General features: G+C 41.8%; 1 protein-coding gene across 6 annotated transcripts in view; it reads left to right on the forward strand.

Annotated features, from left to right (window-relative positions):
• Positions 1-14257, forward strand: part of NRXN3 (neurexin 3) — a 1403073-nt gene that overhangs the window by 1059309 nt on the left and 329507 nt on the right. For all 6 annotated transcript variants that reach the window (XM_084630166.1, XM_084630167.1, XM_084630168.1 and 3 more), the window contains one exon: positions 3356-3537. In XM_084630166.1, the coding sequence (XP_084486292.1) occupies positions 3356-3537 (182 nt within the window). The remainder of the gene's footprint in view (positions 1-3355; positions 3538-14257) is intronic.

Raw genomic sequence — 14257 nt, forward strand, 5'->3', positions numbered from 1 at the left:
ATCATAATGCATATGCACAGGAGGGCCAAGTTAAGGTTACCCAGGCAACCTTAATTCTGGCATTTCCCAACTTTTGAGTGCTCAGTTTGGAACTTTAATGTTCTTATAACACGTTTTGTATGTGTAATATATAAAGATACATAAATGAGTCAGGCATTATTTTTAACATGATTACCGTGTAGCATAAACTGTATATCTCTTTTTTTTCTCTTTGTGTTCTTCCTCCTCCATCTAATATTCTCTTTTAATGTTTGCATCTTATGATTTCTGTTTGGAGTGATTACTTTATTCAAATTTTGTAGCAAATGATTAGTGCTACGCTATTTAGGATTTTTCATGTCATAATTATCACTGGGGCATGTTTACATGTTCAATATGTAAGTGAAAGTATATACATGCATACATTTTTTTAAAATTATATTTCAGGTAGGAAAAGTTACACAGAAGTCAGCAAACTGGACTGCCTATCATTCTGCAGATAATTCTGGATCGTGTACTGAACAGTTGCAGTACAGTAGGTTTCTGTTATAAGGATCAGTTTAGGTCGCCTGCTCTTCTGATTGTTACAGCTGAATGATTACTGTGCACAGAGACATGAAACTGAGCTTCCTGAAGTCAGGCCTAGAAGGAAATCTCTGTCCTGCGAGGAGAGTATGAGCTTTGCTAGGCAGTTGAGTGCCGTCACCAGCCTATACAGTTATAATTGGCTGTAATTGACACTTGCAGGAGTTCTGACATGCTCTACCTGCAGCCAAATGGCACTCAGAAAAGTGAGGCGATCTCATCTGCCTTTGGATATAGCGAAGACATTCCTTCCACTCTGATCCTTGCAACTGAAAGTCCCAGTGATCAGAATTAGGAGTGAAGGCCAAGCACACGAACACATGTGGGAACAACTTTTGGAAATGAGGGTTTGGTCTACAGAGCGAGAAGTGATCAGAAAAACTCAGTACACTCAAACTCAGATGTTGATTTTTCTTGTGTTATTCTGTGAGCCAGTGTAATATAATATATAAAACAGTTAGAACTAGCTAATAAACTAAAGAGGAAAGATATTTGTAGTTTATGCACTTATTGTGGGCTGTGTGAATTATCCGTACATGGAGAGAAGCTGTGGATAATTCATTACACAAACACCTCTAATTAGTATGAAAAGGCTTTAAGTGTACTTGTAAGAATGGATGATAAACAAACAGTTTACACTCTGCAGTAGTCACGCACCTACCATTACACTCCACAGCTGAAGGTAGAGATTCAGTTAGAAGGTAAGAATTGGGCGCTTGGTCTCTGTCTGAAGAGTCACCATTTCTGAAATTGGACTAATACATGCTCACAGCTCTGCTCTGTCAGTGTGCTCTCTGTCTTAGTTCTGGGTTATGAATGAAATGTCATACAAGTTTATTTACATTTACTGAGAGTATGATCCAGTGGGTATGCACAGGACTAGGAGTCAGGGGACTTGAGTTCTGATTCTGATTCTGGTTCTGTCACTGACTTGGCCTTGGGCAAGTCACTTTCCTTCTATGTGCCTCAGTTACCCCATCTGTGAAATGGAGATAACAACACTTACGTTCTTTTGCGATGCATATTGAGCTCTCTAGAGAAAAAGCCCTACATAAGGATGAAGTTTATTGTTTTTATTTCTACTTACTTACATAAAACAAAGAGCCTCAATGGAGTTGTGGCTTTGCAGCCAGACTCATATGTGACCCAGTTTTGGTACCAAATGACCCAAGCAATATCCAACTGTACTTAATTCACTTTGAGATTGTTTGTTTAATTGATAAAAAATAAATGACCTTGTAGCCTCCCCTAGGTAAACTATGATCTGAAGTATATTCACCCAGTCCTCCTCTGCTTCCCATTGATATCTCATGCCTGCTGCTGTTGGTGGAATCCAATTGGCTGCATTTAGTATTGCATAGTTCATTGTGACCCTTAGGAAAAGTGCATTATAGACTTGGGTGTAGCTCAATGGTTGACAAATTGGGCCTCCTGCATGTGTTGTTCCCAACCTTACCACAGATTCTCTATGTATATAAATCTCCCCACTGTATTTTCCATTGAATGCATCTGATGAAGTGAGCTGAAGCTTACGAAAGCTTATGCTCAAATAAATTTGTTAGTCTCTAAGGTGCCACAAGTACTCCTTTTCTTTTTGCGAATACAGACTAACACAGCTGCTACTCTGAAACATCTCCCATTGTGATCTTTAGGGCCATATTTTCTAAAGAGCTCAGGGACCAGTGTGATGAGCTCTTTTAAAAACCTGGAACGGGGCAAGTCTGAGAATCTGGTCCTTAGCCTGTCTGGGTCTCCGACCTTGTATGTAAAATTGATCCTAATAGCACACCTCTTCCTCTGGACATTAGCTCTGGATCTCCAAGTGAGGCTGAATACCAAGTTTGTGAAGTGGTGTCTGTTTTTTAAAAGCAGTGCATTACTTGGCATTGCCCAGGCTTGTGTTAACAATAATGAACTCACAGGCTCTTGATAAACTCTGTAGCTGTCTTTATTGCAGATGCTGCTTGTCTTCATTTGGATACTATTACCTGGAGCACACTTTAGCAGGATGTGTACAGTATCTGTCATTGGTGATTTATTCCTTCCTAAAAGGAAGCAGCATTTATCTATTTGTGGTTCCCTTGTTAATACTATGTGGATACACTAGGGTGTTGTGAATAGCATAAATGTTCATTTAAAAGGATCTCTGAAAGTATTACTGCTGGCGTAGAAGCCATAATTATCTGAATGGCAAACTTTTTAAAGTTCTTGTTGTTTTATTTTGCATCTTGTTTTACTGAAAGATAACAGTGCTACATTAATGGGAGGGGGAAAGAGTGGGTGTATTTTGTGTACTAGAAAGCCGTTCTGCTTTCACATCCCCTTCAATCAGGAAAGGCATCTAGCAATTCAGAGCCATTGTTCCGCTGAAAAGAATATGCCATTCTCTGGGAGGAAGAGTCCTTGTGTATATGGTGGGAGAGGGATATAATTCCCCATCTTGTGACTTCCTTGGATGAGATGTGGAATTAATGCTAGTGTTTAGGAAGGCTCACTACATTGTTTGTCACAATGCATAAAGGTTTTTGGAGACAGTGCATTATCAGTCTTCTGCTAGTACCCAGTGGAATGTAGAGTATATCTCTTTAACTAACATCTGCTCTGTATTATTTCAGTTTTCCTGTGTCTTTAATTGAGGGTGACAATAGCCTCACAGGCCTTAGATTTCATCACTTGTGCTAATGAAATGCTTGTATTTGGATATATTCCTCTCTGCAGCCATTACAGCGTTACCACACACGGCAAAAACCATAGTGAAAAAACACCTCCCTCTTTGTTTTTCTTTTTGCAGCTGGTGCCACATATATCTTTGGGAAGAGTGGAGGCCTCATCCTGTATACCTGGCCAGCAAATGACAGACCCAGCACAAGGACAGATCGTCTTGCTGTAGGCTTCAGCACAACTGTGAAGGATGGCATCCTGGTTCGGATCGACAGTGCTCCTGGGCTCGGCGACTTTCTGCAGCTTCACATAGTGAGTACACACCCATGTCTATGCCAGACCTGGGTTTCACTTTTGCGTGCATCAGTAATGTGGATATATGTGATGGGTGTTCCTGAAGAGTTAAAGATGAGTGTTGCTTCGGAAAAGGAAGGTGTAATCATTAGATGTATGATTAATGGGATCACTCATGGGATCAGGGAGGTAATGCTTCCTCTTGACACAATGCTGGTTAGACAATATCTGGGGAAGTCTATTTATAGATTTGGGTACTATCCTATTGATAGAATATACAGAGGAAATTGAGAGAGTTCAGAGATGAATAAATAGAATGAGAAGAAAATGGGAAGGAATTAACTTAGATAATGAATCAAAAGACTAATAATGTAAAACAGCATGTGTCATGTAGATTCTTCACTTTCTATGTCTTCAGCACACATTGAGTTTAACCTCCCCAGGCATTCCTTCAGGGTCCGGTTTATTTAGCTAAGTGTGATACACTTGGTCCCACTGAGGTTTGTGACAGAACTCCCATGGAATACAATGGGAGTGTGATTTACACTTACATTAGGACTATTTTATGGCAATGTTAACCCACCCTGCCCTGTGCAAAAGCCTGGAAATGATGGAGAGTATGGTTCCCTTTACCTCATCCCCTTTTCTTATTATACATTACAAAGAAGATACAGTGTTCTCACTGGGTAGCAATAAAAGAAACTTAAATGCCAGGCCAGATTCTCAGCTGGTGTCGATGAGCATAATTCCATTCACATCAATGGAGCAATGCTGTTCCACACTTGCTGAGGATCTGGCTCAATGGATATAATTTGGGATTATAAAAATTTGATTTCAGTCACAGAAATAAATTTTAATAATGTGACTGGGAAGGACATAGGCCCAACTTCTGATAGAGATGTTAGAATCAAAAGCAAATCACTGGAAAACTTTGAGATGAGGAAGAAAATGGAGCCCTGTGAGCAGAGCAGGAGGGGAGACTAAATAGGAGCTTTCCAGATTTTTTTAGGTAATAGGTTTGCAGCCTAAGAAGTTGGAAGTACCAGTCTAGGCCACCTCCTGTTCAGCAGTTTCTGCTCTAACTCTCAACAGGGATTTGGTTGTTTTTAACACTGAGAATGGGATTTGAAGCCATTCAAGCTTGATGGCAGTTTAGAGGGAACATAGCTGAACAGGAGGCTTGCTACGGCCCAGCATAAAGGCACCAATATTGTAAAGTGTTGAGCATCTTACACTGCCATTGACTATTAAGGGAGTTGAAGATGTTCAGTTTCTTATAGGAGGCACTCAGAATTTTATGGGGTTTTCCTGAGTCAGGGGTTGGAACCTAAAGTGCTATCCACCAATACTGCTATTAGGAAAAGTGATTGTGAGCCACTGATCAAGTGAAAATGGATCCCCCAATCCTAACAATACAGTGAGTCTGTGAAATGGATATAAACAAAATGCCAGGCGTATAATGAGAACATAACTGGCCAAGTGTAAAAGGAGAGAGATTGTCAGTGATAACTTTGGGTTTCTTTTTACTTTTGGATCATTTGTTTAGAAAGCAAACGAGATTGGGCAATCTAATATTGCCCATAAATTGCTGAAGTGTTTATAAGGGGAGTGAGTGTAATAGTAATTAACACCAACATATTCTCATACAAGTATTTTCTTTTGTCTGGTAAAGATTTTGGGGATATATTTCCAGGGCTAAACTCCAACCATGACTCGATAAATCATGTAGCATGTGGTCTTATGCCACAGTGATTATATGTGTTCATTTACTGTCCTCTCCAGTCTATTGATACGAGAGAGATGATTATTATTTGATTATCGTAGCACCTAGGAAACCTGGTCATGGACCAGGAACCCATTGTGCTAGGTGCTGTGCAAACACAGAACAAAATGCTGGCAACTTATTACTGTGACGTTCACTCATGATCGAAGGAACAAAAGGCTGGCAGCTTACATTTGGAACCCAGAGCAACTGTCTGCTTCCAGTTCAGTAGTTACTAATGATGGTAAAGAACTGTGCTCAGTGCAGTATTTCTTTGTGATCAATCTGGCTATAATGGGGTTTCTAGATAAATCATGAACACACTTGTGATTTCTACCTTGCTTTTGGTATTTATCGTTCAGCTCTTAATTATGTCAAAAGTAATCAATCAATCTACCTGAACTTTTTACATGTGTGATTTTATACCAGGACAGAACTTTGCTGGGATTATTGAAGCAAATCAGAAAAGATCTTTGTGAAATAAGAGTCCATTAATAAAGAATTGTTTACTTCCAAGATATTCGAATTTTTTTTTCTTTTTTGCTAGTAATATTTAAAGCTTGTTCTGTATACTCTAAATGTGTTTTGATCGCTCTGCTCTCTGTGAGAACTGGGACCGTTCAGCTGGTTTTGGACACTTTGGCTTTGTATAATTGAAGTTATTAACTGTGATTGATGTTTGCAATAAAAATGCTGCAGGCATTGTTTCTGGGTAGTTAGGCCCATGTGTGCCTTAGGATGCTCACAAGCAGCAAATGCAGGGCTAGTACAGATTTAATATCTCCTTTGTGTTCTGGTCATTACGGAGTAAGAGTATTTGTGTAAGCTATTCAAGAAGGGGAGGAGGGCACTGCTATTCTCATCTAGGTACCCTGTCTCCTGATATGTACCTCTGACCCTGCCAAGGCCCTAATGGGGAACCCAGTCTGAGAGAGAGACTCATATCAACGGACACAAAAAATAGAGCAGAAAGATTGAAATGATATGGTTACTGGTTCATTGAGCATCCATAATATTTTGTGTTATCTCAGTTTGATGATTCAGCATTTCTTATGTAAATTAGTCACAATCATAACAATGAGTTAACAGCAGGTTTGGGTCCTGTTGGAGATAAATTGCTATCTAAAATGAGGGTTGCCACTTGAAACAAGAGACACTTATGAGATGGGGCCATGTATGGTTTCCAACCTCCCTGAATTTCTGGTTGCTTTTCTTGAACAAAGATCTCTTCCAACTTGCTGAAAACTATTGCACTGCGATCAACTCCCCTGTATTTGGTAGATAACACCTGCAAAGACACAGTGAGACCCACTCACCTTCCAAAAGTCTGCCATTACCTCCACTGAGAGGATAAGTAGGACACGTATTCTTCCTGATCACAAGAGATATGAGCCAGGGAGAAAAAGACAGGGAGGAGCAAAGGGGGATAAAAATGGAGGAGAAAAAAATAATGGTGGGAAGAGATTAGGATAGAGATGGGGAACTAGAATAGAGCGATTAAGCCAATGGTAAAAAGAGGGGGAAGAATGGCCAGATCACTAGAGAGAAGAATTCTAGAAGGAAAAGTGGAAAGTAGGAAGAAAAGCAAGAGAAAGAAGGAACAACAAACAAACAAGGGGGATGGTAAGTGATATAATGATGACATTTACTTTATACAATTTTAATAATTAATGATTTGGCTGTTTTCAGCAACAAAATATTTCAAAATTCCCAAGCTGTGGATGGTCACTGGGAGGGTCCTGCATCCTCATTTCCCTGTGTTTGGATGTTGTAGATCTGGGTTTCTCACAACACAATTTTGGTGGCCTCAGAGTGCGGCCACCAACTCTTGCTGGTGGCCATTCTGACAAATTTTCCTAAAATACTTAATTAACTTTAGGAAAAACAAATAAATATGCACATATACATGTCTAAATCATTGTAATTGATTGATGAAGGGTTGGGTTTTTTTTTGCAGACTCAATAATACAATTAATGTACAATTGTATTTTGGAGCCCCTAGCCCCACTGCCTCCCCCAATCCCTCACAGATCCCCTGGGCCCCCACTGCCTCCCCGCCCCACACACTCCTTAAGGCTCCCCATTGCCCCCCTGGACTCCACTGCTTCCCCTCCCCCACCATTGCCTCAAGCTCCCTTTTGTGGCCTTGCATCCCAGGCTGAAGCCCGCCCCGGGAGCCTCCAGCTGAATCAGGGGAGGGGGGCTGAAGCCCACTCCTGGAGTCCCGCAGCTAAAGATGGGAAGGGGTGCTGAAGCCCTTCCCCGGAGCCCCTGGGCACTGCAGCGACGCACCGTTCCTTTGCTCCCTCCCCCATCTCTGCCCAAAAGGCTGTCCTGGTCACAGGAAACCCCCCTGGTGTCCGCATGCAGCCATACTGCCACATTTGAGAAACGCTGCTATAGATCATCTCCATTTTGTGTTCAAAAGTTGTCCATTAGCTACTCTTGCTCCACCAGACTGTCTGGTTAGCTACTCTTGCTCCACCAGACTGTCTCGGATTTCTGGCTGGTGGTAACAAGAGTTGACAGCAACCATTTCCTGGTGATTAGCAGTGACGATATTTAGTCTCAGTGGTGTCTAAGATGGTGAGTAAGATGACATCTGACCTTCATATTGTGAGCTATGGATAACAAATGACAGGTACCATTTTAGAAATTGCCAAGATGACTCCTACTTAATTATGTTAGTGGACACTTTCTGGTGTCTTTTGTTCTTTCACCCATGGCAGGCAACAGAGAGAAGTTGCAAGGCATTTATTATCTCATTTTACTTTCCAGATACTGGAGGGGTGTGTGTGTGGAAGTTATCCTATTAATCGTGTCTGTATATAATTTACAGTGAATCTGCTTGGATTAATTTTTTCCATTACGAGTCTTTTAGACACTGTGGAGATTTGTGTGCTGAGGCATCTGTTTCCTATGACTAGAATTTATAACCCCTGTAACTCTTTCCCGCCTGATTTCAGTGAGACATGAGCTACCAGCCCATGTATCATGTTGATCCATGTGGTGTATGAAGCATGAGGTGTTTATATACACAAAACTACTGGCACCTCCTGGAGGTGAAGTGTAATAAGGAGGTGTTTTCTGCTATCATGAGGTTTGCGTGGCATAGGTGTGCGGGTGGTGCTCTCAGAGTTGTGAGGAATCTCTTGTAACAGGTAGAGTTCTAGAAGACTGCAGGCTTAAGTTATGGTCGGATGTTTCTACATATTCATTCTCCTTAGTCTGCAACAGCTGTCATTTCCTAATTTACACCATGCAAAATATCTCACAGAGTGAATAGAGGGGAACAGGACAGTTGTGGGTTATGATAGATATCCTCCTCCTGATGACTACCAAGAGATACGTCACTCACTCTGTGCACTGATGTTTTATACTGTTGTCTTTCATTTGGATGTTTGTTGTAAACCATCAGCTCACCTCTGGTTTATCCTCAGTGTGGTTATGAGGTGGTAAGATTGGCCCACCTCTGAATTCTTGGGTAGACCTGGAATAGGTTTGGAGAAGGAAAACTCTAGGCCCAATCCTCAAATCCTTACTAAGGAAAAACTCCCAGTGACTTCAAAAGCAACACTGCCTGAATGAGGTCAATCCAGTGGGAGTTGAGAGTCATCAGTGCCACTCATTGTCCGATCATAGCTGAAGGCTGCAGGGTTTGACCTAGAATTATTTTGGATCTTAAGAACTAACCATGAGGAAAGTGAGAAAAAGGCAGTCTTCTCTGGCTTGGAGGGGACCTGGATAAATGGAGGCTGAGAGGGAGAGAATAGGGCTGAGGTGTATCCATTGGGTTGAATTTGGTTTTCTTCTATTTTCAGTGCATTACTGTTTGGAAAACAATTTCCCTACCATAGCTTGTTCCAAGTGACAAAGGCCTGTTTGGATTTCCTAGGCTGAGGAGCTTTAACAGCTCATTAGTCACTTGTGTGGAGAGAGCCTGCTGGGGACACTCAGGGCAGCGTCCAGCCTAAACATGCAATCTCAGCAGAGATAAGAGTTGGGGATGGGGGCAGGAGCGCTGAAGAGGGGATGTGATGAAGTAGGTGTTTTCTGAGATCTATGCAGAGCCGGTATGTTTAAGATAGGGTGTTTATACCATAGAGATGATAGTAATTCACATTTTGCACTTATATACAGCTGAATTGGAATTAATTTGCGAACTGGATACAATTAACTTACGCTTGAATAAAGACTGGGAGTGGATGGGTCATTACACAAAGTAAAACTGTTTCCCCTTGTTTATTTCCCCTCCTACTGTTCTTGTCAACTGCTGGAAATGGCCCACCTTGATTATGACTACAAAAGGTTCCCCTCACCCCGCTCTCCTGCTAGTAATAGCTCACCTTTCCTCATCACTCTTGTTACAGTCTGTATAGTAACACCCATTGTTTTATGTTCTCTGTGTATATAAAATCTCCCCATATATTTTCCTCTGTATGCATCCGATGAAGTGAGCTGTTGCTCACGAAAGCTTATGCTCTAATAAATTTGTTAGTCTCTAAGGTGCCACAAGTACTCCTTTTCTTTATACAGCTTGTGTGTTCAAAGTCACTTCAGACATGAGATACTTTGGCCTTCCTCACTCTTGCATCAGCCGTGGTTTTGTCCCAGAGCTCTGCATTTGCTTGTTTCCAATGTTGAACCATGTCTTGTGCAAAGCGGGCCAAATTCAGAGGATATAAAAGTGGGTGTGATTTACTTCCACTGACACCCTCTTGTTAGTTGCTTTTTCTGCAGCTCTTCATTCTCACAGGTGCCTGGTGTGTACATTTAACCAACTCTGATTCCCTTCCACACCCTTCCTTGCAACTACGTCTACACTGTGAGCTAGAGGTGTGATTCCTGCCTTGCACAAAAACACTTGTGCTAGCTTTCATTAAACTAGCATGCTACAAATAGTAGTGTAGGCATGGTAGTATGGGTAGTGGTGAGTGGAGGTACAGCTAGCAGTGCATAGTACATTATGCACAAGGTTCAGGTGGGTTTGTACTTGGCACGGCTCCTGATTGCCACTTCCCAGGCTACCCCCATGCTACTATTTTTAGCACGCTAGCCAAAAATGAGAGCTACCCACGAGTATGTCTGTGCGAGCTGGGAATCACACTCATAGCTTCAGGTGTAGGTGTAGCCTTACAATTCAGATTTGGCACGGAATTCTGGTTTCGGTTACATTAACTAATGTAAATCCAGATAACGCCATTGAACTGAATCCTGATCTCATTTATTCTGGTGTGAACCAAAGTAATTCCATTGTTAATGGAGCTTTTCTGAATTTATGCCGGTTTAATGGAGAACAAATTTTGGCTGAGTGACTTCAAGGGAGGTTACTCCAGATGTATATAAGTGTGTCTGAGAGAAGAAGTGTAAGGGGGAGTGAAGATTATGTATTAGTAGATGTGACTTTAAAGGAGACTGAGTTGTCATAATTTTCATTCTGGGTGGGGAGGAAGATGATGTAAATTACACAAATTTTGACCCAGACTTGCTGCTGAATTTGGCTCAGTTTCTCTATGTTTGGGACACATATGGGATGCTGGCATCCATAAGAAAGAAGGAAATGTCTGACAAATAAGGTTAGAAACTGTTCCAGAAATTAAATTCCACTCTTAGTGGCCAAAGAACAGGACTCTAACCGGTGCACAGCTTGTGTAGGTAATGTCTTTCTCACTTTCTTATTGAACATTTGAGGAGAGTGATTGTCTATCCAAAAGCATAACAGTCATTTAATCAGGAAAACCATAATCCTTTTACCGTTGCTGAGTGTCACATTGTGTGGTGCATTCTGTCAGGCTGAATTTCTCCACACTGTTACTTCATACACATATACAGTACAATTGGCTTCTTTACTGGTCCTTTAACTCATTTGGCCAGATTCATCACTGGCGTAACTCTATTGAAGTCAATGGAATTATACAAGGGATAAATTAGGCCCAGTGTGCGCTATAGTATTTTATAATCTGTCAATAAAAAGACAATCCTCCCTGAATCCAGAAGCCTATATTCAGCTAGACAAGACACAGAAAACAAATGCATCCTAAACCTGGTCTTTAAAATGGAGATAGTACTTTACATTCTTCTCAGCTCAAATGGGGACAGAGTACCAGATGTGAGGGACACTGCAACTAAAAGCTCATGATCTAAAGGCCTTAGGTTTGTTTCTAGGGGCACCTGAAGGCCCCTGTATGTTTCTGGATAGCAGAACCTCAATTGATACAAAAAGAGAACGGAGGTCACTGAGATACATAGGACTATATTAGAAAAGTGTGTTGAACAGCAACAAAGCCATATTTTAAGTAGCACAGCCCTTAATTGGAACAGGCCTATATTTCTGGAAAGGTAGCTTGAACATATCTATACGTGTTCAAGGAGATAAGGAACCACAACGTGCACCCAAAAATATGAAGGACAATAGGATAAACGTGCTGTGCTTGATAAGCAGTGACAAGGTGAAATGATAGGGGGATATAGCTTCAGTATCATCCTTATGTCCATGAGAGACTTTGTTATTGTTGGGCAAATCTCAAAAGGTTTGCAGGCTCGGTGATGAGGAGCAGCGAAGGGTCAAGGGATCCTCAGCTGATGTAAATTGTCATATCTCCATTTGTTCAGTGGAGCTATGACAGCTGAGGATCCGCCCCTTAACGTTCTCAGAGGCTTATCCAAACCTTACACAGACTTCTTGGGTCTGAAAAACCTCCGGAGTTTGGACACTCATGCTGTGTCTGCTCTTCGCAGAAAGCAGAAAAACAGGAAAATGAAAAGTAACTTGTAAAGAAAAAGTTGATCAACTTTTTTTGAAACAAAGTTTTTGAGTTTGCAGAGATGGTTAAAGTTCAGTTTTTAATTTCTCTGAACTAGCTCATCATAGAAATAGTTCATTTATTTTTATCTACCATCCTTTTTGCATAGCAAGATAATGGTGTTAAGTCTCGGTAGTAAGAGAGTACGAGTTGAGTGCTAAAGCTTTGAAGTTTAGGATGAAGATGCTCCCAGCCCCAGTGTGACTGTTTATGTCTAAAGAAAAGGAGTATTTGTGGCACCTTAGAGACTAACCAATTTATTTGAGCATGAGCTTTCGTGAGCTACAGCTCACTTCATCGGATGCATACTGTGAAAACTGCAGAAGACATTATAAACACAGAGACCATGAAACAATACCTCCTCCCACCCCACTCTCCCGCTGGTAATAGCTTATCTAAAGTGATCATCAAGTTGGGCCATTTCCAACACAAATCCAGGTTTTCTCACCACCCCCCCCCCCATACACACACAGACTCACTCTCCTTCTGGTAATAGCTCATCCAAACTGACCACTCTCCCTATAATGTGCATGATAATCAAGGTGGGCCATTTCCAGCACAAATCCAGGTTTTCTGGATTTGAAAAAAACAAGGGGAAATAGGCTACCTTGCATAATGACTTAGCCACTCCCAGTCTCTATTTAAGCCTAAATTAATAGTATCCAATTTGCAAATGAATTCCAATTCAGCAGTTTCTCGCTGGAGTCTGGATTTGAAGTTTTTTTGTTGTAAGATAGCGACCTTCATGTCTGTGATTGCGTGACCAGAGAGATTGAAGTGTTCTCTGACTGGTTTATGAATGTTATAATTCTTAACATCTGATTTGTGTCTATTTATTCTTTTACGTGGAGATTGTCCAGTTTGACTAATGTACATGGCAGAGGGGCATTGCTGGCACATGATGGCATATATCACATTGGTGGATGTGCAGGTGAACGAGCCTCTGATAGTGTGGCTGATGTTATTAGGCCCTTTGATGGTGTCCCCTGAATAGATATGTGGGCACAGTTGGCAACGGGCTTTGTTGCAAGGATAGGTTCGTGGGTTAGTGGTTCTGTTGTGTGGTATGTGGTTGTTGGTGAGTATTTGCTTCAGGTTGGGGGGCTGTCTGTAGGCAGGGACTGGCCTGTCTCCCAAGATTTGTGAGAGTGTTGGGTCATCCTTCAGGATAGGTTGTAGATCCTTAATAATGCGTTGGAGGGGTTTTAGTTGGGGGCTGAAGGTGACGGCTAGTGGCGTTCTGTTATTTTCTTTGTTAGGCCTGTCCTGTAGTAGGTGACTTCTGGGAACTCTTCTGGCTCTATCAATCTGTTTCTTCACTTCCGCAGGTGGGTATTGTAGTTGTAAGAATGCTTGATAGAGATCTTGTAGTCACCCAGAAGTCACCTACTACAGGAGTGAGTTTGTGTGTGGGGGTCGGAGGATGAGAAAACCTGGATTTGTGCTGGAAATGGCCCAACTTGATGATCACTTTAGATAAGCTATTACCAGCGGGAGAGTGGGGTGGGAGGAGGTATCGTTTCATGGTCTCTGTGTATATAATGTCTTCTGCAGTTTCCACAGTATGCATCCGATGAAGTGAGCTGTAGCTCACGAAAGCTCATGCTCAAATAAATTGGTTAGTCTCTAAGGTGCCACAAGTACTCCTTTTCTTTTTGCGAATACAGACTAACACGGCTGTTACTCTGAAACCTGTTTATGTCTAGCATCACTTGGCATTATGCCTCATCAAATTTTCTCATTGACCCTTTGAGCCACAATCCCTGCTTTGTTGCCAGTGGTTACACCAGGTGTATAGCTCAGTGCAGCAGTGCAAGAAATAACTCATTGACTCCCTGTAGCTAAAGATGATGGATTTTAGATCCCCAGCTGCATTCAGCCATCACAGAGGCTCAGAGTACTGATATGGGAATTCATTAACCACCCACTGAACAGCTTTATATTCTTAGATCCTTGCACTTCTATCACTGCCGTTGAAGCTGGTGAATACTATCTTGATAGATGGAGGAAGAAACTGTAGGGCTGTTGTACTGGCATGATTGGAGTAGCGCCCCCTTATAGACCTTCTCAGCACCCTGATGTGGCTGCAGGTCTTCTAGAGAGGCATGGAGGAAGTCTCTTCCCCCTGGGTTCACTGGGCGATGCTACAGTTTTAACGCCTTGGGGGTGGTGG

Source organism: Lepidochelys olivacea (genome assembly GCF_965140295.1).
Source record: "Lepidochelys olivacea isolate rLepOli2 genome assembly, chromosome: 6".
NCBI classification, from domain to species: Eukaryota; Metazoa; Chordata; order Testudines; family Cheloniidae; genus Lepidochelys; species Lepidochelys olivacea.